The following is a 26,582-nucleotide window of genomic DNA, read 5'->3' as shown; positions in this document are numbered from 1 at the left end:
CCTTTCTTCGACTATTAACAGAATTATAACCATAATGCCACCAGATACCAAACTGAAACAGAAATCCCTCTAGTGTCTCTCTGTCAGGCCACTTCATCGCTGTGATAATGGATTGTTTCCTTCTTTTGAATTAATAAAAATTTTTAGTTTGCCATAATTGTTTTAAAACCTATTATTTTTTGTTCAAACATACAGGAGCATTTTATCTCCACCAAGAAGAATTACTGATAGTTCCTTTAAAACTTTGAATGTACTTCCAAAAAACAGCAGTATCTTTGAGAGGACAGACACAGCTAGAAAAGTGATTTTTCATGTGTAATTTACAACAGCTTTCACTTGTGATAAATGAAATATCAACAAAAAAATTAGTAACAATATTTTGTACATGAATCATCTGAATAAAACAATAAATTTACCATATGTGGCACACACAGATTTCATTTTCCTTCATAAATAGCTCACCATCTAAATCCTGAAACCAAAGCTAGCCAAAACACCAAAAGCTAGCCAAAACACCAAAATCTTGACTTTTTATGTGAAAGAAATGACCAACACAAACATTTCCTAATGCAAAATCACAAGGGCTCTATTTATCTAAATTTGTCCATGAGTTAGTGGAGAATAACTGAGACTTCCCTTAATATCTAAGAGGTCAATTCTTTAACAACTAAAGATTCAACTCAGTGAACAAAGGTCTTGAGAATTCAGGGAAGCCACATCCTTAGATGGGAGATCTTTACATAAACCAGATCTTAACATTTTTATTTAATACTTGTTCTAAGAGAATAACTCAGAGTTTCAACTTGACAACTTAACTAGGCACTGCAGAACATTTTAAGACATGCTTTCTCCAAAGGGATCATGGTACAAGTTAATTTTAAACTAGTTTAAAAGCTAAATTTGGACTTTAGAAAAACCAGAGGTTTGATGTATTGTATCAATACACTAATCACAAGTCTCAATTCTGCACTATATTTAAAAAGACAGCATTTGGATACTTAGCTAAATGGAAAGAACTCAAATTATGAGATACAGCTGTAAAAATAACACCTGCTCCGCTCATTCTTCCTTGAGGATCTGGTTAGATTAACACATATGTAATACTAATGATTTATTCATTGGTTTCTGAGTAGAAACGTAAAGTAGCTAGACTGAACTATAAAAAAAAGTTAGTATAATTTCTCCTTTTATCACGCTTGAGGAATAGCAATATGAGCCCTGTCAGATTGTACATGGGTTTTTTTCCCTTGTTTTAGAGCAGCTAATTTAAGCACATGATTCAGTTATCACAACACTGACACATTAGGCCAGGAAAAATACAGCCAACACTACTTTAAGAAAACTTGATTCTCAGATTCTGAAATTCAAATACAGAACTGTACGCTCTAAACACAAACTAACAAACAGTTATAGAAACACAACAGGAAGCCTGGTCTTCTCTAAGCACACATCCTTTAAACAGTTAATTAAAAAAACCCCCAACATTTAGGAGCCTGATGATTAATACCTAATGCATTGAAGTAGTTACTATGAGGAAAACAGCACAGTTCTCTCTTAAAACCCTACTGGCCCACAGTGGCTTTAATATCAGCTAGACTAAACTTTGATAAATCCTGACAGATATTTCATTCATGTAGTATTTCTAAAATTTTTATACTATAATGCATGGAATTGGAACCGGAAGTGAAAAGCTTCTGCAATAGAAATGAGACTGGTAAAGGCATTTTTCATGAAATAAGTATCACCCCATACCTCAGTAAGTTGCTTTAAGGCAAGGGCAAAGGGCTTCAGTGCACAATAATTAAATATCTCATTGATTTAATGATCATTTGGTAAGGAAAAAAAAAAAGTTAATCAGTACTCATTTGTGGAAGCACTCAGGCTGCAGGCAAAAGCCTCTGAGAAAAGGACTTTTACGACCTCCCCAGCAAAGACATGATGGTTTCAGCCAATCATCAGAGATACCTAGCAGAGGCACCAGGGTTGTTTGGGCTTTTTTTGGGAAGATGATAATTTGTAGTTCCATGTATCTATTGACTGAGATCTGACAGATTTTCCAAATAAACATGTATGATCTACAGCCAAGATTATTTTACAATTTTATTTTTTTATTATATCTAAGCCAAGGTTATTTTACAAACAGCCTCAAACATATTCAAAAATCACATGACATTTTCCCAAAGTCTTCAACGTGAACCTGTGTTGTACATGTGTCCCAAATTTCAACTCAATCCCTATGGAACTAAAACCCATTTTTATTAGGTTTTATTAGAACGATATTTCAAATGAACTTCCTGAACACAACACAGTTGTATGAGTTACATTTTTAACTTTTCAAGCACATAAGAAAAGAGCAATGGGATGAAGAAGACTAGGCAATGATAATGCAGCCAGGCTGTGTCCACAAGGATGTGGTCTGCAATAAATAGAAACAGAGTGTGGCATATGGGGACTGTCCATAACTATTTACACACTGTACCAGTTGGCATTACAGCAGAAGAAATGTTTAGGAATTCCTTCCTTTTTCAGAAGGAATTTTTAAGAATTTTAAATTCTGTGGTATTCTTGATTTATGAAATACAATTTCTCCTTTTATGAATGAAAATTGATAATTCAAGTAAAAGATCACTGAATGTTAACAACAGTTGTTAAATCACGCTCAGCCATCCAGGACGTGCACTTGTACTGAACAGATGTGCATGGAATAAAAAGAAAGGATAAAAGCATCTTAATACACCAAAAATTATGTCCTTACATTTGGGTATGGAAAGTAAATTAGCCAAATCCTTTAAACTTTTACCCATTAAATTACTAATAAAGCCAACAACAGTTTACTCATCAAGGTCCTTGGTTATAAAATTTAAAACTTACAGGGGGACTACTGTTCCCCACAGAGGCCCCCTCATAAAATTAAGATCCCTATTTCTTACCGAAAGCAGAAAGAATAAAAGACTTTGGGGCCTAAAAGCTGTCTTCATAAAAACATAATTATTCCCTAGTTCTGTCAAAAATTATTCATTCAATGCTGGAATCACTGTGTAGAAATCCACAGTTTATGTTATGAAGCAGGCCAGATTAAGTTGTTGAAATCACCTCCTTTTTTTGATCATCAGTGTCTCTGTGAGTGCTTGATGCTATGACATCAAAGCAACAAGTGACAACATTTGCCAACAGAAGCTTTCATAAATGAAATAATGAAACAAAACCAATAAATATTGCAAATATCAACTATTTTTAAACTATCTTAGTATTGACTTAATAATAGAGATCAAATAGGTCAATCGCACACCAATTTTCACCAAAAAAGTCCAGCTATAGTCTGTAATTTATCAATGGTCACTCACTGCACATACCCTAAAAATGTCAGTGAGACTTTATACAGAAGTATCAGAGTAAGTGGTATTTCCTAAATATCTGTATTCTCTAGCACAGAATGGCAACAGTATGTGGGGTTTTCTGATTTTCCTGGAAGTTACTGAATATCTCCCTGCAACAGTGAGTTACTATCATTTCATGTTGTTTTTTCAGCTTGTCTAACAAAAAACATTAATTTTAAGTAGTGACAATTTGTAATTACTCTCAGTACAATGTTTCCAACTGTAATTTTACATGTATCTCCCCTAGGTAGACTAACAAGTGATTTCCTAAATTATATACATGAAATCTAAATTGCACAAAATCAAAACTGTAAAATACGTTTCAATTCTTCTCACACTCTACATTTATCTACAGTTATAGCATATTTTCTACATTTTCCCTATGAATATCCCTATGGAAAAACTGCAATCAATGCGGTAAATCCTGCATGTCTAGTCAAGCTACAAGAGAAAGATCTAGAAGAAAAAAGTAAAAGACTGTGCAATTAAATATATATTCAGAAGATTATTATGCTGTATAAAAGGAATGATAAAAAGCAACAAAAAAGCATGTCAGAAATTAGTGTAAGACTTGGGTAATGCCTACAGACAGTGGTGCAATATTGCTATAAAGACTGTTAGCCCTGAGAGAGGAACTGCTTTGTTTTTTACATGGGAAAAAATGTACACATCCACAAAGGGCTGGGGTTTCTGTCAACATCTTCATCTGCCTGATCTCCGATATTCTGTCAGACATTTCAGTGCCAAGGCAAGGCACGGTGAGCACAACAAATAAGCAGACCTAGAAGACTCCTCAAGCTAGACGTAGCTAGAGTTTTCCCTAAAGAATAAAGGGTTCACTTTCTTCTTCTTCTTACCAGCATGAAAGGGAAACACTTTCTTTTATTCTGTGTAAAACCAAGAAAAGCTGAAAGCGAATGCCACTTCTTTAAACAAACAAAACACTGTACAGTTGCCGAGGTGTACAGTGTACATTAGAAAGCTGTAAAATTAGGGCCGTGTTATTTCTTTTTAAAATCAGTTACTGTTTTGAAGCTACCAAAGGTTGCTCCTGATATTTAGAACACCATGAATGCAAACAATTGCCCTTGAAATCCAGAAATGTAGGGTAGACCTAAGCCTTGAGTTTTGGCATAAAATCCAATACATTTACATACTGTATTTGTATATGTCTATATACACTACTGTATTTACACAGTCTCATGCTGAAAGGAAAATTCAAAATAATGTCAGAAACGAGCTCATTAAAGTTACAATTGGTCTAGATTTTGCTGCACATGATTCCACGAGCAACTTGAATCACACTGAACAGCTGGAGGTGATTGGATGGTGAGTTTGCACAGCTGCTTCACATCTCTGCAGGTCCATGTGCACAAAGCCCATCTCACCTGACCACAGCTGTCATTGACTGACAAGAACAAAACTCTGCCTCTGATTAGATCCAAAGACTGACAGGACTTCACACAGCTGGATGAATTTTTGTGGGTGCTACCTGCATTTATTATATATGTTTTTAATCACCCTATCTTCCTGCCAAGAAGTCCTGTCTTCAAGGAAAGTTTAAACATTTTTATAGTAAGTTAAAATGTGTAATAATTGAAGCCTTAGGTCAGCAGTTTCCACCTTCTGTAAGACCTCTACCACTGAAAATGTACTTCCACAGCTCTTGGAATAAAGAAAAGAAACCATGTTGATTGTTGAGAAGAATCAGGCATTTAAGAAAATATAACACACTCTACACGACAACAGGGAAAAAAGAAGTGGCTGTAGGCACAGTTCTAACCATCTTAAATAAACAACAAAGAAGATGGAGAAACAAAAAAAAAAAGGTAAGATTCTAGAAAAATATTGACATCATTCAGAAGAGAAATGCTTTGAGGAATTCAAAAATCTAACAGCATATGAGAACAAAAAAAAAAATGCTGTATTAAAAGGTATTTGTAGAAGATCAAACTTTTTCTGATGAAGACATTGTAAAAATGACATTTAATTATCTGTTTATATCTACAGGAATAATAACCAGTTTAAATCCTGCACATCTGCTGCTGTATTTTCTCAGTATTTCAAGGACACAGACTTTAACCTTACCCCATACTGGCCACCGACCAGTTAAATTTTCCTTCTATACATGACATGTTGTTACTTTGCTAAAAGCCAAATTACTGGACCTGATCTGAGGAAAACAATCCCACACAAGGCGAGGAACAGCACCAGAACAGGGTGGCAAAGGGGCCCAGGGGGCCAGCACAACAACGCAGCTTGTCCCAGCAAGCCCGGCCCGCACTGCGGAGCCGCTCGCGCCGTGACACACTCCAGCCATCCCAGCTCTTTCCCCATCAGCACATCCCATAATTAAATACATGACATGCCTGGCACGTTAGAAATCATCTGAGCTGCAGCAATCAAAATTCCCATTTGAATAACGTAAATCACCATAACGCAACCTCAGCCCCCTGTCTACACTCGTAGCACAAACAGCCCTTCCACAGCGTTCGCTCGCTGACCTCTGGGACTGCAGTGGTGCTGACCACCCACCCGCAGCTCTGCAAATGTGGTGTGACAGACTCAGCCATCAAAATACAACAAATAACCCTTCTGGTTTTATTACTTTTCATCTACTAGATGTATTAAAAAAAAAAAAAATCCTGAGCAAATCTCCTCTGGGAGGATTTGAAAAGCTGTGATTTAGCAGACATTTCAGGATTTTCAGAAAGGAGAGGCATCTATGTTCTATATCCCCAAATCCCAACTGCAAGAGGGGAACAAAGCCAGCAGCTTCAATGTCATGGTTTCAAGCAATACTTTACAAGTGATCCCTGCAGAAAAACAGCTATCACCTCATCAGCAGAAATTGATATGAAAAGTCAGATTTCTGCTCCTCCTGAAGTCAACGAAAGTTTTACTGTATTATTCAGTAGGTTCTCAATTGAGTCCCATTAGGATAGAATTCATTTTTTAATGATTTTCTCATCTTAAAAAGAGCAAAGAAACTGCATTTTAAAATATCAATTATTATCACCTGCAGACAATTAGAGTAAAGCCTTGTGACTTTGTAACAATGATAGAGAACACTTGATAAGATTTTCTGATTTTGCAAATTAACCAACTGAAAAAACACAATAGGAAAGCAACACAAATTTACTAAGTTTAGTTAAAATTGTTTATACCACTTCATAATCTATTAGTCAATCTGATACGTTGCATCTTAGTTTTCGGAGCCTTCACTGCCATTCCTGGATGTGTTAAGCGTCATTACTGCAAAATGATATTTAATGGTAAGAATACAAAGGAAGTATGACAACATCCTGAACCAGTAATAAGTTTTATTTCTCGCCAAATCCACAGATTCCTTGCTCACATAATTTTCATTCTGCAGTCAGTTAGAACCCTAATGCCACAAGACTGTCACAGCAGCTAAACTTTCAAAAAAAATTTTTTAAACTTTAACTATTACATATAATTATTCTTTTTCTATATTATTATTATCAAATATGTTTACTAGGGAAATATGGTTTCTGAATTTGACTTTATTTTTCACAACTACTGCTATAAGGCTAATACCCTATAAAATTATGACATAATATAATAACATTTGAAATCTGTGAAAATTATATCCCTTTCATTTACTTTTGTCTTTTATAGCAACTTGCAAGTTGCTATAAATCTCCAGTCCCTTTCATTTTCTCTGTTCACACAGTTATTTTTCTTGATTTGTACATGCCCTTGAAGCAGCTAAAGGGAATCAGAAAAAAAGTTAAGATGCTAAAACATTATTTTTTTTTTAATTAGCAAGAGACTATGTGAGAAGATTCTGTAACTACTTCAACTTATTTCCTTAATGTACTCTTTTTCATCCTAAATATTTCTGTAAAGCAAGCCATTTTCATCCATTTTTTTTTTATATCTGTAGGTATGTGAAGTCTCTCCTTCTCCCTCATACACACAATTCTTAAAAAGTTATTTGCCAGCAGTGCAAATGCAAATAACCAGAAATTAAAAACTGCAGTATGCAACCCAATGGCTGCTACATGCTGGGATCATCAAAATTTTAACCTTACTTTATCCAGCACTCCAAAAGAATATAACTCACTTAATGTCATACCTGTAGTTGTCTTGTTTTCTTCATACTACTCATTCTGTGGCCCAATCCTTTATATTTTCTATAGTTTATATCTTTCTCTACAGGATTTCCACTGACCGAGTGCAAGAGTGCCTACCCAGCAATTCAGCATCCCAACCTAGATACCTAAAAACTAAAACCACAGAATTAGGGACATCACATTAAAAAGTGCACTGCTTCTTACCTTGCACAGAAACCTCACCACAGGGAAAGAGATTCCAGCTCTCCAGAATGCTAACAACATGTCTTCCAATTTTTGCAACAGATCAGACACGGCTCATAGAACAGTATTCTGCATTTCACTACTCTGATTCATCTGCTCAACTGGGTGAAAATTAAACCAGCATCATAATATAATTATTATACTACAATGCATACATGTCAGGCATTTAAATTAGGCTCCACAGGCAATTGCACACTTGATATGGCAATTCTGAAGTGTTTCTGAGAAGGTTTTCAAAGGTAAAAGAATTTCCAAGTTCTCAAATAAAGGAAACATATTCTATCAGATGACAGGAAATCTAATACCTTCACAGATCTTCTGTAACTTTGCAATCATAAGGTCTACTGGAAAATTCCCTGTTTCTTGAACCAAGTAGGTCACTATTTGCTATAGAAACCTAGAAAAGTCTGTGCTTTTAATGAAGAGCTGGTCCAAAAGAACATACCAAGAACTCCCTTGGTGGGTACAGCTTCACTCCCAATGCCAGCAATGATGCCAGGCAGCCTTCTAGCACCAGAAGTGGAGCAGTTCTCAAGTAAACTGTGGTAATCTCTAGGCCCTGCAGAAGACTCATCTCCATGTCTCTCCTCCTCTCCTCATAATGCCTCTTCCCATGTTTTCACCTTGTTTCCAGTCTCTGTTCAGGCAGCTTCAGCATGTAACTGTGATGACCAAGTACTACCAGTGTACTCCACACACCCAGAGTTCTGATTTCCTTTACACTGTGAGCTCCACAGTGCCAGCCCCTGTGCCAGTTCCTTCAACCCCAGCATCCTTTTCCAAGGCACTCTTGATGGCCAGTACCCGCTCTAGGTCAAATCAAACAGTGATTCTTCCTCTACTCAGCCCGTTTCCAGCAGACAGAGAGAATGCAATTCAAAGAGAACAGCAAATTGTGAGACTTCAGCACTAAAATCTTCTCTGATTCCAATCAGACCAGAAGTGCAATTACCCAAAGGTCAATTCAGCTCTGCATCAGGGTATATTCCCTGTATGCTGAGCTGACAGAAAAGGGGGGGAAAATTTTTATCTACCCATTTCTATCAACTCTAACATGAGATTATTTAAACAATCATTTTTCAGAGGTTCATAAATTGGTCAAAGAAGAGTGGGTATTCACAAGGACAGTCAGACACTCTTCAATATAGTCAAATTGATTATATTCACCTTGTCAATTTGAAGTTCCTCCTTCAAAGCATGCAAGTACTAGAGCTTTTTCAAGGAGAGGTTGATGGAATCCTTTTTCTAATGGGCAGAAGGATACCAGGAATTTTCTTGTGAAGCTTAGGGTCAAAGCTAAGTTGGCAGTTTTAACTAGATTTTTCTGTGAAAAAATCAGCCTGAAGCCAATCCAGGGAGAAAAATTGTTAGCCTCAATGGTTAGAAGTTTGTCAAAGTTGGAAACTGGAAATATTATCCTGCAAAAGGAACTGTGTTACCTTCAATAAGAGAGAATGGTCAACTTCTATCAGAGTTATAAAATATAATTCAAACATCTTTGTGGGAATTTTGACAGGATGTCAAAAGAAATGTTTGCAGATAAATGGAAAATACAGAAAACTCTTTAAAAATTAAACTGAAAAATTTTTAAAATTACCTCTTTCCAGCTCATTGTAATTGACAAGGATACATATTTTCAAATGAAGAGAAAAGACAAAAATCTTTAACATATCGGACAGTATATTCTACATACCAACCCTCCATTACTAGGACTAACTAACGTATTTAACATCAAATCCTATCTCATACCTAACAGCCCTGCAAGCAGATGGTTTTAATCCCACCAAAGAAATGTTATTCTCCTTTGAGAACTGTGAGGTGACATGGCCATCCACTTTCATCAAAGTCCTGTGTTCCATTAGGAAATCTGTGTCTCTGGGGACACATGCACACAGAGGAAGTTACATGCTGGAGGAAAAACACATGCATAAGTAGAGCTACACCAGCTTTCTCCTCTGATGGCAGTAAGTGTTGAAACTATGACCTTGTTCCCAACACCAGGCACTTCTGCCACTACACAGAAAGCAGTTTCCCACACAGGCATTTTTGTCCCACAGGACCCCCATCACCTCAAAACAAATTTAGCTCATCGTGATTACCAGCAATTCCTGGCAGTATTGACTGCACATTTCTCTTCCCTGGGCCTGTATGCCCAGCAATTAATTGTATAAAATAACTACATCAAGTCATCCAGCAACAGTTATTGATCAGCTTGTAATGAACACAAATGTAAACTTAGTGTTTTACAGACCCAGTGTCTATTTATGTATTTCTATTTACTACAAATAGATCAATTTCAAGTGGAACACTGTGCTGTTTTCCAGTTATCTCAAATCATCCCTCTGCAGCCCTTAGTTTCCACTGAAGTTTGCCATTCTTTATTCACTTCAAATACTAAAACCTCAACTACTACATGTAAGAGGACAGAAAGAAGAAAACAAAACCATCCTTGTAACTACTCAGACATCAGAGAAGCCCCAAAATATTAGCTATACACATTGGAAAAAGAAATGTTGTAAGGATGTTGATGGAAGCTTATGATCACAACACAGCTCTTACCAAAAACCTACCTCCGGAGCATTCATCTTCTTGTTTCAGCAGGACATAGAGCCTTATGAATCAAGTTTTATCCAGGACTCCACTCAAACACCAGGACACTACCTGCTCCTTGAAGAATTGCCATGGTTCAAAATTCCCAGTCCCCTTCCTCATTTCATAGAATTCAGACACAGTGAAGTCACTGTGGAAAGACTAGATCAACTCTTGATCAGAGGGCAGCCAGAATTTAAGATGTAAGATTACTTACCTAGTAAGAAATTGTTGAGCCATCATGAATGTTTTAATTTTCAGATGGAGTTCAAATTTCAGGTTATAAATTCTTACACAAGAAAACCTGCATTTCATATACACAAACTATTTCAGACACATGTACAGTACGATGTGCAGTTCCTAACTAGCTTTTGAACACAATGAAACAGAACAATAAAGCTTTGGGAAGGCACTGGGCTGCAGAGAGAATTCCCCTAACCCTGGCTTTGAGGTAGGCAGGGATGGTCCCTATAGGACTCTGCTGAGCAGAGATAACAGGCACTGTCAAAACAGGTTTCCTAGAGCAGATTTCCTAACAATCTGGGAAGGGCAGGATCCAAAGATTTCCCAAGGAGAACATTTTCACATCCTATCAGCCTTTCAGCTCTGCCCAGACTGTCCATAAAAAGGCTTATATAGCAGGCTAAGATGTGATGGAGGGCTGAGAAAAATCAGTCTGGTAGAAACTGGATGAAGTCTAAATTAATTTTTTTGTAGTTTACTGAAGAGAAACTCTTACTGTGAACCTTCTTTCTCTTGTGTCATTTCCCTTTTACTCTTTTATTTTAAATGACTGGTGAGATAGAGCTATGCAGTGATTTTTTTTCCAAATAAATTATGAGGTATTAGCATATGCCACAGTCAAAGGGAATTTTTTTTTTAAATAACCATGAATACTCAATCCAGCCTACAGATATAATAATCACCCATGGGAATGGGATTTAATGTACCAATCTTCAAACATCATGGTCTCTCTCTCCACTGGCCATATTCGAAAGGCTAAGGAAGTTCATATAGATATTTCAGCCAACCAGCTTCTGGAAATCCTGTAGATATTATTTACAAACATTTGCTGTGCTCATTAAGTACTATAATTGAAATATTTACATTTTTCTAAATAAAAAATATAAATTCAGAACAAGGACACTTCCACCTCTTCACTAACCGTGATAATAACTAAACACATCTAAGATGACCAAATCAGCAGACTTAGCTGGCAAAGAAAGAAACCAAAAGTACCCTATAAGATATTGAAAATAAATATATTCCATATGCTTTGGGATATTTTATAATAGAGCCTTAAGTGACAGATGAAGTTGAATAGCAAGATGTATGGCAACATGCAGATAAATATCTGATTTATTTATCCTTAGTAGGCAAACAAGTAGACCCATTAGCTGCAGGTTTAGTAATAGGGGTAAACAAAGAGAAAAAATAGAGTTAGATAAGGAGTAGACCAGTAATTCAATATTACTCCCTTAAAAATAAAAGTCAACAGAAAGACAGAGATTGTAATATAATCAATGGTACCTTACAAGAAAGGAAAAAGATACACTAATCCAAATGGCCTCTATTCCATTTCTTCATTTCTGCAGTTTCAAAAAATACTGATTTTAATTCTGAGAGATATAAAATGTGAATGTAAATACCTCTAGAAATTAAAATTTATGGCTCTCCTAGCAACTGTGTCTCATAAACTTGCATACGTGCAGTATTCTGCATGGTATTTGGAGTGAGCTTTTGTGCTTTCACAGCAACCAGGTTGAATTATGGTTGCTGTGGGAACTATATCTTTGAATTTCTTGACTTGTGCTCTCATCTGAACTCAAATGTTACATTTACATAGGTAAGCATTTGCTGGTGGAATAGGAATCTACGTGAATGGTTACAGACTTCAGTATTCTTACCAAAGAAACAACACAGCTCTGTGCCTGGAGAAGAACAGCGCTCCAATCACTCATACTGCATACACAAAAAGTAAAATAGAGACACGTAAAACCTGGCAGTCAAATGTGGCAGGGTACCTGTAGAAACAGTAATATGGGATGATGCCCCTGGAAGTTTGGGGTTTGCAATCCTCCTTCAATTGTTTAGCTTTTTAACCACAAGGTTTGAATACCTGCTTTCTTTCAACCATTTGATGAGAGGATGCATAGAGAGAGAGAAAGAGAGAGCGAGAGATACACAGTTGTCTGATGCTTTGGAGCTTTGTAAGTGAGTTATCTTAGCAAGGGCAAGGGGGTCAGTGTTGCTCAGGTCAGCATTGCCCAGCCCCAGCCAGTACAGGCATTGCTCTGGGTGCTTTCTGAACTTGCAGCTCAAGCAATTAATGACTACACAAGTCTAACACTTGATGTGTGACATAGGTCACAAACTGCTCTAGAGACTCACCTCAGCATAGGGGGAAAAACAGAGAGACAGATCTTACAGCTTCTAGAGATGTTCTCTAGCAGAGGTGATTTGTCTCATAGTAGAATCAAGAAGCTTAAACTTTGAGGTCTGTTTTCTTGACACAAAATATTCTATTTACTATTTCCCCATGGATACATTTTATGATTTGACATCATCAAGAAATGAGAAGTCAACTCCTTCAACAAAGCTCTGTGCATTTTTGGAATTATCATTGAACAACTATGCCTCTAAAATTATCAGGAATCAAAAAAAAAAAGTTAATATTGCAATATTCTTAAATTGAAATAAATTTCAATGCACAGTTGCTTCTTCCAGAAGTCAAAACAGGTATCATGCTTTAAGGAAGATTTTTGATTAATGTGGAGAAGCATGAGGAGAGGGAGAAATTAAAAAGCAACATAAAATCACAGATTCTGAGGCATGGTGTCACCTTTCTGAAGAAATACCAATGCTCAGCTACACTCTCAATGCACTCAGCACTCTCAAGGTCTCTCTAGGCTTCACTTAGGAAAGGTGGACATTGCACTAGGGCAAGTATTCTTGGGGAGAAAAAACTCAACCCAGAAAAAGCAATCAAACTGAAATATGGCTGTGATGCCTTAGTTTAGACTAGAGGAATCAGCACACACTGAAATTAACAGCCTGTCAAGATTAAGAAAAAGAAAAAAAAAAGGTGCATGAAAAAGCTCAAGGAAAAAAAAAACCCACAATTTTAAGATGTAGTGCATGAAAAATAAGAATTTTTCTTACTTTAAATTTGTTACATCTACTTTGTATACCATTACAAAGGACACCAAGTTAGTGCTTCTTGCAAATAAATGAAATCTGAAGCATGGGGTATTTCCACAATAAACAATCAATTTCAAAGCAGCCTTTACAATGTTAACACAAGAACTTATCAGAGAAACTTAAAAAATAAGAGTTTTCTAACAAACAAAACCATATATTGACGAAAACTAGTCTATATTAAAAATTTCAAAGATCACAAAGATTACTCAATAAGTCAGATTTAACAAGAAGCCATGAAGTTTTGCAAAGATAACACTTCTACTTTGCATCTTTGAGTCTAGTCATAACACAGAAGTTTATGCTGGGTATAAAGAGAAGGAATATTAATATAATTTGTATCTCCCAAAGAAATTGTGGGTTATTTTCATTTCAGGATCTCGAGATCACTAAATATGGTAATTATTTATAGTAGTCATGTGAAGTGGAAAGGCACATCACTAACAATGCAGCCATGCTGAATAGTTTTACAACTCACTTTTGAATGACACGTGCTCTCTCTGTGAATAGAATGTCAAATCAACAGCCCCTGTTAGTGTCTAGACATAACTGTCTTTGAATTGAATACATCAGCATTAACTGCAATACCAAAATGGTCCCAACTAAAATAATGGAACTGTCTCTTGCACCATTCTTCTGCATATTTTGTAAAAATTACACAATACAATAGGTGGAGAAAGATTTATGAGGTTAACATTTTGCATATTCCTGCAATCAGCCCAACTGTCAACTCTATTCACGGTGACATCAGCCACTATAAAATGTGCTTACAAATAAACATAACCAGAACATCTGGGGAACGTATGCATTCTGAAAAGAAACTGTATCTGATAGAAGACTTAGAAACTTAAAAAAAGGCCATCGGTTTTTGAACATACAAATATTTTTAAATATTATATATTTCAACTGTAACAGCCACATGCAAAAGATCATGTATCATCAAAAACCAGTATTTATTGATGTACCTATTCTAAAGCCTCCTGGAGGAAAAGTCAAACACATCTACACTGATCTTATAAAATTTTCTTTTGATTTTTATATTAACCGTGCATAGATATAAGAAAAAAGTGTTTGTACATCTGTGAGCATATAAAAAATATAGAAATTTCAAAACTATTTTACAAAATAACTAAAATTAAGCCACAGAGTTCTTCATGTTGGCACGTTCTGATATTAGAATGTTGTGCACAACTTCACAATGTAATGTCTAACATTGTCTAACAGCTTGCATACATAGTCTGAAGGCCACATGATGACACCACATGGAGGAATGAATGGAATCCAGTGGTAACTTCTATGAAAGCATTCATATTTATAGATTTAGTAATTGGAAATATGAAGTAAGTCAAGAGCAGGATACTACCACATGCAGGAATGTTCAAGGTTGATAACAAATGAAATGCTCCATTCTCACTCTTCACTGGAACCACATGGTCTTTTATGATCCTATACTCATCACCAGAAAGAGAATCACAGGATCACTTAGGTTGGAAGACACCCTTAAGATGATCCATTCCCGTTACTAACACCACACTGCCAAGTCCTCCACTAAACCACATCTTGAAGTGGCACATCTAGATATCTTCAGCAAAGGTGATTCCACCACTTCCCTGGCAGCCTGTTCCAATGCCTGAACACCCTTTCAGTGAAAAAAATTTTCCTAATATCCAATCTGAACCTCCTCTGGTGCAACTTGAGGCCATTTTGCTTGTCCTATTACTTGCTTCTTGGCAGAAGAGACAAATCCCCACCTCTCTGCAATCTTCTCTCAGGTAGTTGTACAGAGCAATAACAACCCCTGTTCCCTCAGCAACCCTCCACAAGACTTGTGCTCCAGACCCTTCATCAACCTAATTTCCCTTCTCTGAACATGTTCCAGCACCTCAAAATTTGCACAAAATATGTAACATGATGACCCACAAACATTTCATCCACACAGTGCTGTATTCACTCTTCTTCATGAGAAACAAATATAAGCTTCCTAATACTGAGTATTGTCTTAAGCTTTTAATGACAAAAAGACCCAAGGAATATATTAGGCAGTTGAAAAAAAAGTCTCACCTGTTTCTCAATACTCCAGTTACCTCACGAAACAAAGTCACATCACTGCATCAGTTTTTAACACAAAATGACTAACAAGGAATCTGAAGATACAATAGCTTTGATAAGCTCTATCATTACAGCAAGCAGCAATCTAGGGTTCCACCCACCAATATCAGAACCTACGTTAAATCATGCACTTGAAAATATGCTCAGGAAGTCTGGTCTGGTCTTCTTCCTGACCATAAGTTTGTGTTTTAATGCCTTCTCCCAGTAGCTCATTGTTCTTTAGTTTTATAACCCACAAATTATAGATGGAATCACTATAAATTGCTCTGCACAGCTAAAGAAAAAAAAAAAAAAGAGAAAGCACATTAGAAGTACATTGAAGTGTGCACACTGGTTTTGCTGTTTTACATATATATTGCTATTTTTAAACTACCAGCTGTATGTCCTTATTGTGACAGAAGAGCCACTCCTTACACAGAAAAAAATACTACGATGACTCAGAAGCCACCTCTGTCTCACATGAGGAAGGCCAGCCACCACAAAGTTCTTCCTGCATGATACAGAAAACATCTCTCAAAAATCCATGGTGGGCTAGTCAGAAACATCTATGTTTAAAAAAACTTTGCAGATTAGGTAAAAGGGACTGCATTCATCATGTCAACCAAAGGTTTTACCATGGTATTCAAGCAGAATATTTAAAAGCACATACTGAACTGATACTGAAAACTGAAGGAAATTAAAGTACTAAGTCTCTAATGCTGTCTTTGGAAATCTGCAAACTACGAACTGAGTGACCAAGAAAGCATCACCTGAAATCCTTGGAGTCAATCTTAAAATTAAAAAAGAAAAAATAAATCCATGGTGGGGGGGTTAAAAGAGACTTTGCTAAGTTCAAAACTGCTAGAAATTTATGTGGCAGCTCCCTCTTCTGGATCACCAAACCCTGACAATTCAGCTGAGATGGCAACATCTAGAATCTGACTAGTAAATAACATCTTTTCACTGTTGGTGGATTTTGTCATGTACCATTAGGCAATCACACAAAGACTTCTGGGCTATTGCCCATTATTTTGAATTAATTTATATTCAAGTAGCATACTGCATACTGTAGTTGAAAATACCTGCAAAATTTGAAATAAAGTTTTGGAATTTTCTCATCAGACAATAAAAACATGCAAGGAAAAAATATATTGACTTCTGCTTTCAATCTCTCAGAATTTTACTAAAAAATGCATTTTACAGAAAAGAGCTGATCAATGAGAATATTACAATTCAAACTGTGTGGCCTGCACTATGACTTCTGAATCCATATTTGCAGAAGTTAAGCTTCTGGGTTGAAACAGAAGAATCTGATCTTGAAATTTCTTTCAGCTTTGACAGGTTCATACATAAAAAATATACTTGCACAGTAGAAAAAACTTACCTGTGCATCAGCTCTTCAGACACTCTGCAAGACTGCTTGGGCAATTTCTGCACACATTTCTAAATTGGAATTGGAAAAATCAGAAAATTGGTACTCTTTGGCCCTATATAAAGTTAATCTCCATAAAGGTATCCTGGATTTCTGACTTGACCTATAATTGAAGAGGAGGCTTTGTGAAGACCTGGTGATTTTTACGTATCTCAGCTGGAATCACAGGCAATTCTATACTCTCTGAATTGTCCATCACTATTCAAGCTGAATGACAATGTTTGACTTACTCTAAATGGCAAATTTACAGCCCAAATGAAATCCCTGCTTACTTCATCAGTGTAATTATTGATAACAAAATCATTACCTGAATTAAATTATTGTGTGTTTAATGAGGAAGAGGGTGCATAAAAGATGCCCCTGTTAAATTCTGGACCAGGTAACTTGAAAGCATGAGTTTTGACTTGCTAATAATTGCATAATCAGGCCCACAACAGTGTGATTTCATCTTTCATGAGATATATACACTGAGTGCCTCATAAAGTATATGACAAACTGAAATACCAAGGAAATTTTCATCATTCAAGCATAGATAAAACTAAAATTCCCAGGAGTTATTTGGACGGAATTGAAAGGATCATATAAAATGGAAAGCCTTATGGACCTGGAAAGAGTGAGAGAGAGGGAAAATAGCTCAGATTTGCTATGCAGGCACCTGCTGCAAATGGCAGACTTTCAATGACACAAAAGAGAGACATCTTTGTCACACTGCACAACAGTCAGTGGACTGAAACCACCTGCAATCCCTTTGTGGAGGGGAGAGTTACAGAGAACAAAGGGAAAGTAAAACCAACAGAACCCAGAAAATCCAACTGAGTATGTAAAGGGGCAGACTGGAAAGCAGTGCCCCACTAGACCTGCTGCTTACAAGCAGAGAAGGTTTGGTGAGAGATGTGGTGGTCAGAGGCCATCTTGGGTACAGTGACCATTAAATTATAAAAAAGGTTTTGATTCTTGGTGAAATCAGGAAGATGATCAACAAAACCTCTAGCCAGCAGGACCAGAGCAGTGACTGACCCCCTGTACTCAGACTGTACCCCTGCACTGGTGAGGTCAGACCTCAAGCTCTGTCTCCTGCTCTGGGCCCCTCACTGCAAGAAAGACACTGAGGTGCTGAAGTGAGTCCAGAGAAGGGAAACATCTGAAGCATCTGGAGAGTAAATTTTAGGAGGAGTGGCTGAGGGAGCTGAGTGTGTTTAGTCTGGAGAAAAGGAAAAAAAACTACCCGAAAGGAGGTTGTAGCCAGGTGGAGTCAGTCTCTTCCCCTAGGTAACAAGGGACAGGACAAGAGGAAATGGCCTCAAGACACACCAGAGGAGGTCCAGACTGGATATCAAGAAGAATTTCTTCACTGAAAGAGTGGTTAAGCATTGGTATGGATGGCCAAAGAAGTGGTGGCATCACCATCACTGCCAGTATTCAAGAAAGGACTGGATGTGGAATTTAGTGCTATGGTTTAGCTAACATGGTTATGTTTGGTTAAAGGCTGCACTCCATGATCTTAGAGGTCATTTTTAACCTAAATGAGTCTGCTGCTCTATGACTAGAAGGTAAAAAGGAAACTGAAGACCACATTCTGGAAACTGAGAGGATGAAGGCTGCAACTTATGCCTTTTAAGATCCAGAGAATTAAAGAAGTACAGAATGTTAGAGGAGTGTGTGAAGTCCTTGAGAAAGGAAAATCTAAAAACCTCGTTTGAAAAAAAACCTTAGCCAGTTTTTCAAGCTTAATCCAAACAGCAATACCACTTTTTAGGTTACTGAAAAGGACCTAATGTCTTCAGTCAGACATTTGCAAAATAAAATAATTAACAAGTATTTGTTTTATGGTAAAACGACATTTAATGACTCTTAGGAGAAAACACACTCTAGCACTCATATTAAGTTCCAATGGAAACTCTATGTAGGCAAGGATTTTATGAATCACTGTAATTAAATCATCTTAATGTACTTTAAAAAATTAATTTACTCCATAAATTCAAACCAGCTCTTAATCAAAACACCAAAATAGGAAACAACAAATAAAAAATGTAAATAAGTCACTCACCTTTTCCTTTTCACAACAAGTACATGTACTTTCCAGTATTTTATTATCAGTCTTTTTTACAATGGCCTACAGAAATATCTGAATTAATGATTTTTACAATACCCATGCCATGTATAAACCACATACAAAAATATCACAAATGGACTACCGAAGAAAAGCATCACTAGAAGTAAAGCTATCATAAATACAATTTCAACATATCCTAACCCTTCCTCTTTGCCTATCATATTAAATTTTTCGTATTGAAACTTAGTGTCAGATTGTGCAGCAACAACTAGAAGTATTATCAAATACCCACAATTTCTTGTAATGAGTCATTTACCATGTCTGGTCTTACAGAACCACATTCAACGTTATAATGGGGATAAATTATGATGACACCACTTCAAAGAGAAGCCCTTTCCCTGTGCTGCAACAGCTCTCCAACATCAGTGATAGTTAACCAACCAAATACCAATATAAGTCAGTGCAAAATAAAGGAGGGATGAAATACTTGCTGAATGAATAAACAGGAATGTGTGAGGTAGGACTGGAATAACTGTATTATCCACATACATGGCACCAGAGGGGTTACCAGGGTACACACAAGCTGTGGCACACCTTACAGCACTGTATGCACACTGGCAGCATCCTAAGCTGCTTAAGACTGGACGTGGTACTTCATGCCATGTCCCAGGTGACAGGGGAATGTTTAGTCATAGGTTGGATTCAATTTCAGAGGTATTCTCCAACCTAATTGATAGTGATTCTGTAAATGTGCACTGAAGTGGGGCAAGGGGAGTATCAGTCTCTTCCAAGCATTTTGATTTCCTTTGAATAAAAACAGAATTGTGGTCTGCAGAAAAATCACAGTTCAGCTCACTACATCTCACAGTCATCAGCCACAGCCAGCAGGGTTTCATGAGAGGGAAGTCCTGCTTAGCAAACCTGACCCCCTTTTATGATAAAGTAACCCACCTAGTTGATCAAGGGAAGCCAGTTGATGTCTTTTTTTTTTTTTTTTTTTTTTTTTGATTTTTTTTGATTTTTTAAAGCCTTCAATACTGCCTCTCACAGGATTCTTCTGGACAAAATGTCCAGCACACAGCTGGATAAACACACCATGGGATGGCTGAGCAACTGGCTCATGGGTAGAGCATGATGGGGGGACATCAGACTGGGGACCTGTCACTACTGGGGTTCCACAGGGCTTCATCCTTCTCCCTGTGCTCTTCAACATCTTCATAAATGATGAAGCGATACTGAGCAAGTCTGCAGATGATACAAAACTGGGAAAAACTCTTGACTCACTCAAAGGCAGGGAGGCCCTGCAGAAGGAGCTCAACAAATGAGAGGGCTGGGCAATCACCAACCATATGAAAGGAATGTGGGGAAGTGCCAGATTCTGCACCTGGGATGGGGCAACCCGGAATGTAAGGACATACTGGGAAATGAGATGTTGGAGAGCAGAACCAGGGACCTGGGGGTCCTGGTCAACAGAAAGCTGGATATGAATCAGCAGTGCCCTGGCAGCCAGGAGGGCCAGCCCTGTCCTGGGGGGCATCAGGCACAGCATTGTCAGCCAGGCCAGGGAGGGATTGTCCTGCTCTGCTCTGCACTGGGGCATCCTCACCTTGAGTGCTGGGGGCACAATGTAAGAAAGATAAAAAGCTATTAGAAAGCCTCCAAAGGAGGGCAGTGGAGATGGTGAAGGGCCTTCAGCGGAAGCCATGGCTGAGGTCACTTGGACTGTTCAGCCTGGGGAATAGGAGACTGAGGGGAGGCTTCACTGCAGTTACAACTTCTTCATGAGGGGAAGAGGAGGGCCAGACACTGATCTCTTCTCTGTGGTGACAGTGACAGGACCCCAGGGGATGGCCAGAAGTTGTTTCAGAGGAGATTTAAGTTGGAAAAGGTTCTTCATTCAGATGATGGCTGGGCACTGGAACAGGCTCTCCAGGGCAGTGCTCCAAACCTGACGGAGTTCAGGAATTGTTTGGGCAATGCTCTCAAGCACACGCTGTGATTCTTGAGGATGTTGCTGTGCAGGGCCAGGAGCTGGACTCCGTGATCCTTGTGGGTCCCTTCCTTCCAATTTGGCATATTCTGTGATTCTGTGATCTCCAAACTGGACAACTGGAAGCCCAGTTCTGTAAAGCACACCATCCAACTAATATGGAAATATACCATCCATTCATGGTGAAGATTCTTGGTGAAAGAAATCTTGGCAAACTGTGAAGTACTAAGAAAAGGACTGCTACCATGCCTTTGTGTAAAAGATTAAGGAAAAATCACTTATTTGGTTCTGCCACAAAAGGACTAGGACGTGAAAGCATCTATAGATGAGACTTCCTATTTAATTAGACCTTGTTAATGAACACGTGACTCACAAGAACATTACTTTAGTTGTAAGCATGTGCAATCACATCGCTTTCTATTTCTATTGATGAAATAATGGAAAAGACAGTATTGAATCAAATCCAAACTTACTGTTTTTGATTGAAAACTACAGTAAACAAAAAGCTATTGGAGATAAACCTGACAGTGATTAAACTCATATTAATCAGTTCACAAGTATTCTAGTCCCTTAAAATGGCAGATTGTTCAATTGTACTTTCACAACAAAAGAGTAGATTACCCATCTTCTCAATAAATCTCACTTCAAATTACTCATAAATTAAAGAGAATGTTACAGCAGCATAAGGTAAGTAACAGGAAGGTTCGCATTGCAATTCACAAGGCTAACAGATGCTAAAAGAGCTTTCAACTGTCTCAAGAGCACAAAGTTACAAAATAGACAAAAAGAAAATTTACATTGTAAATCAATCTCAAGTCTTTAATGAAGTAATTTTAAGAGTGAGAACTAAAAATATGATTTTTGACTGAATCTTTTCATTAAATACATTATCATTCATATCTAGAATAACACAATGCCAGCTTAGAATTCACAGCCTAAAATATTTCAAACATGCTTTAACTTACACAGTTTGCAAGAAGTTAAAGCATGTTTGAAGAAGTCAGTGTGATTTGGAACTTAAAGCAAAGGCTCTAGATTAAGCAATCCTGTTAACAGTCCAGTAGATCATTGGACATAGAGCAAAAGACTTGACTTTTTAGAAGTCCCATGCTGCTATCTGCTTAATAGATAACATTCAGCTTCTAAAAAAATCACATCCTTAACTTCTATATTTCATTCTTGAAGCCTGTAAATGGATACATTAATATTGTTCTTCATACAGCTTTTGTGAGGCTGCACTTACTGTGAGCAAAGTGCTTTAAGATTTTTAGCATGAATAAAATATATTTTGCACTTAGACGTTAATTATAGAAGTAGCAATATTTGAAATAGGATTCTGTTTCAAGGCAGCAAGACTAAATCAAACATGATTATCTTGGCTTTGATTGTGATATTTCACTTACTATGCTCTATTTTCCTTGCATTTGAAATATGCAATTTTTCTTTTCTGTTATGCAAATGAATGTTTTTCATCTAACAAATCTATTTTTGGAAAAAAAAATTCCTAGACTAGGACTGAAATGTTGCAGAACACAACTCTGAAGTCTGAGAGAGTATGTCAAGGTCAATGCAAGCATTCAATAGCAAAAGCAGCAAGAGATGCCCAGAAGACTAACTGAACTTATAACATTAATACGGAAATGTTTAGATATCTACCTAGATATATAAATCACGCTATAATATTGAATATAGATAAACTTGTCCTTCTGTCCATCAGCTAGGTGGACAATGCAGCTAACCAATGCAGCTGCAATTACAAGTTGTGGCCTTTCTGAAAAGTAAAAAGAACCGGGATAAAGGGAGAAAGTCTGTGATGCAAGTCACAGGAACAATCAATTTTAAACTAAAGATTCTGTCTGCTCTGTGTCATTCATTTTAGAGGCATACTTCAGCAAAGGAAAAGGTTTGGACTTTATCAAAAAACACTATCAAGCAAAAGAGGTCAAGTCACTTGCCACCATGGACTTTTCTTTGAATTATTTTTCACTTCTGCAAAGTGTGCTGATTATATTGCTCTATGTGTTCCTAGATATAAGTGGCATTAACAGCTAGCATGTACTCTGGAAAATACATGTCATATTTATATACAATATATTAACATAAACAGGGTTTACTACCTGCAGATGACTTCGATTCTACAGTTTTTGAGATCAAATTACATTGCTTCAGCTTGTTTCCTGGTCTCAGAATTTATATTTCCATGCTGAGTAAAGAGAAAACATGTATGATTCCTACTTAAGTTGGGGAATAAAATTGGGAACCCAAAAATTGGCAGCATTAAAGAGAAGTGAAGTCAAGATTAGCCAAGTAATTTTAAAAATATGCCCTGTGAAAAGAGATGACCCAATAAATCAAAGGAATAAAACACCTGTTGAGAAAAAACATTATCATCTCAAAGCAGTGCTGAAACACTGGTATTTACCCAGACAAATGAGGTTAAGAAGCATATTCTACTCATTCAAATCTTTAAATGAAAGTAAATGCCAACCTAAAGCTCATTTTCAGCATTCTGTGATGCCTAAGAAATGCTGTCACTCACTCATTACACTCCCTCACACGGATATAATTTCCACCCCCATCTATCGTCATCACATCTGGTTTGGTATGCAGTTTCACCAAAAAAAATCACGTAGGCAAAAAAAAATCAAAACATCTTTTGATAAATGCTTTAGTATGCAATTGTGTGTAATTACACACACTCTTAAGTACACCTCAAAATATAAACCACCATGGAATAATTGGAAAGAAGAACTTAGTCCAAAACTTTGGTCAAGCTATAGGTTATTATTACTACACTGGGGTTTAAATAATTTCTCCAAACAGCAAAACACAAGACACAAAACTTCAAATCCCAAAGGATCATGATAATAGCTGAAGAGACACCAAACAGGTAATCTTTCTGTCGGCCCCAAGGTAAGATCTGTAGCTTTATTTCTTCAATGTATGTTTGTGAAACAAACACTAAATATCTCAAGTGAGTGGGATTTCATTATCTACCTAATTCCTATATTCCAGTGCTCTCCTGTTGTCACGTTTTCCTTACTGTTGACTCTAAAGCCAATCTATTACAGTGTGCCACCTTCCCCAGTATTGCAAAGTTTTTCAGTCTAACTCAACTTCTGATGCATTTTAAACGTTTGCAAAGAGTAAATACACTCTTCTTAGAAATCCATAACCCCAGCAGATCAAAAACATCGAGATGAGGTCTTAGTTCCACTTAACTCATTGACAACAGATACTGGAAGATGCTCATGGGCACAGCACACGACACATCTGGCATCCTGGAGAACACAGGCTCACTCCTAAGTTTAGATCCTCTGCATGTTCAAAACCATACACAGTTTGGTATGGTTGGTATGAGAGACTTTCCTGCCCTGACACCCAAAGACTGTTCTTCTGATCACAGAACATTAATAAATAAAACTTTCCAGGTGACTTCTTTCTTCGACGTTAAGGAGCGAAAAAAGGCCAGAAAACTTTCCAGCCCACCTTGCACCAGCACCCACTGACGCCAAGGTCAAAAGGACTCATGCCACCTAAGCTGCTACACACAAAACAAACTTTTCCCATCCAAAGAAGCCAAAACAAAACCAGCCAAGACACTTTCACACGGCCTGGAATATACAAACCACCGGCAGATATCCCTTTGCCAGCCCACCTCCACACCTGTCCTTGGGCAGACGCTGGGGCGGCCGCCACGGTCTCTCTCCCACCAGCGAGCCCCGTTTCTCCAAACGCTGCGGGACAGAGGGCGAGGGGACGCTTGCCCTCAGCATCCCCGTACTCACCTTCAGAGACCTCGAACTCGGCCGCTCCATTGAGCTGGTAGAGGCACCAGTCAGCCGCGCTCTCGCCTGGGGGGCCGCCGGCTGCGCAGGAGGAAAGGCACAGTCAGTCGGGCATCATTCGGGCACGGGGCCAGCTGGGGCACGGGGCTGAGGAAGGGACAAGGGAAAGTGGCGGCGAGGAGGAGAAGCAGAGAGCGGGGAGGAGAGATGGAGGGGGCTGAGAAGGCAACGGAGGGATGAGAGGGGACAGCGAGTGCCGGGGGAAGGAGCGCGGTTCCGGATACCCTGTTTGTGGGACATGGGTGTTGCCCTCCGGAATGCGCCCACTGCTCCGAACTGTTCTTTGCTTTGCTCCCAGCGCCCGTGGCTCGGGGCGCCTCCTCCTTCTCCCAGCGGAGCGGGCGCAGGCAGCCGCCGCTGCCTCGGGGTGCTCGGGGAGCCGGGGGAGGGAGGACGGGAAGGAGGGAAGGCTCCGCCCGGAGCTCCCGGCGGAGGCGGCGCCGCCTCGCCAGGACCCGCCGCGCCCGGCAGCGCCGGCCCCGCAGGTGCGAGCGAGCCCCGGCAGCGCGGCGGGGCCGGGCCGCGGCGCAGTCCGAGGCGAGCCCGGCCACGGCGCCTTTGGCGGGATGCAGTGCTCCCGCCTGGCCTTGTCCCGGCCAGGAGAGCCTTCCCTGCTGCCCGTCCCGTTTCCGTGTGCGCTCCCCATCAGGTGCCGCCCGTGTCTGCGGTGCGGGCAGCCTGGCGAGCATGGGCGCGCATCCCGGCTGCCCCCGAAGCCTGGACACGCATCCCTGGGGAGGGGGACACCGCACACCAGGCCCCCCTGCCGGTGGCACCCACTGCCAGTGGCATCTACTGCCAGTGGCCCTTGTGCCAACACGTCTGCGTTCGCCCCATAACATTCACCTCAGTTCTCGTACCAGCCCTAGGCCATTTGGGTTGTCTTACTGATGAAGGCTACAAATGCCACATAAACTATCGGGTCATATACACATTGCAAGGCTGGAGAGTGGTTTTCATCTGGGCCACGAGCCCCTGTGGATACACAGGCTGTCTTTACAGCATCCCTGAGAGGTTAGTAAGAAAGCAAACCTGTTACCAAGTAAGCTTAAAGGGCTCTGTGCAGTGACCTTTGCCTTCAGAGGGAAATGGCAATTTTTAAAACACAGAAACAGTCAGCTGGAGCAAATATATGTTAATAAATGCCTTTATTCTCAGAGACTTCCACCCCAAAAACATGTCAGTAGGGAAATGTACATTAATTGTTCTGTTCACCAGGTGACTTTCTTGATACCTAATTTAAGACAATTGTGACTGCTTAGCTAGTAGTTGGCAGCATCCTGCCTACGGCTTCTGTCTTATCAATGTAACAGTGTCAGAGGCCCACGTATGGCACAGTTTGTGTCAAAAAGAGCAGCCACACCTCGTATAGGCAAATGAGAAAAGCTTAAGAAAGAAGAGAGGAAGACCATAATCAAGTCATACTATGAGATTAGGAGCCAACACGAGGATAAAGTATCGACATAGGCAGCTGTCATGGCACGATTACACTGGCTCCTCCATCTATCTTTTTGCTCTTTGTGAAATGGTGTGTAAGTGGCAGGGAAGAATTGGTTTTGGCATAAATTCCATCTGACATACCTACATTCATCCCTTCTTGCAGCAAGTAGAGACCCTCCTGATACCTTCAGGTGTTTAAACTGTGGGCAGTTTGATTCACTTTT

The 26,582-nt window shown here is 38.8% G+C and overlaps 1 protein-coding gene across 2 annotated transcripts in view; it reads right to left on the bottom strand.

Moving 5' to 3' along the window:
• The window catches only part of PPP2R2C (protein phosphatase 2 regulatory subunit Bgamma), a 193,767-nt gene extending 168,379 nt beyond the window's left edge, over positions 1-25,388 (bottom strand). For both annotated transcript variants that reach the window (XM_038134256.1, XM_038134259.1), the window contains exons 1-2: positions 25,143-25,388; positions 24,859-24,939 (exon numbers count right to left, since the gene is read on the bottom strand). In XM_038134256.1, the coding sequence (XP_037990184.1) occupies positions 24,859-24,888 (30 nt within the window). In that variant the 5' untranslated portion in view covers positions 24,889-24,939; positions 25,143-25,388. The remainder of the gene's footprint in view (positions 1-24,858; positions 24,940-25,142) is intronic.
• Between the last annotated feature and the right edge of the window lie 1,194 nt (positions 25,389-26,582).

This window comes from Motacilla alba, chromosome 4 (genome assembly GCF_015832195.1).
Source record: "Motacilla alba alba isolate MOTALB_02 chromosome 4, Motacilla_alba_V1.0_pri, whole genome shotgun sequence".
In the NCBI taxonomy this organism is placed as follows: domain Eukaryota; kingdom Metazoa; phylum Chordata; class Aves; order Passeriformes; family Motacillidae; genus Motacilla; species Motacilla alba.
The sequence above is the reverse complement of the archived record's forward strand: the minus strand, read 5'-3'. Positions and strand labels throughout refer to the sequence as shown.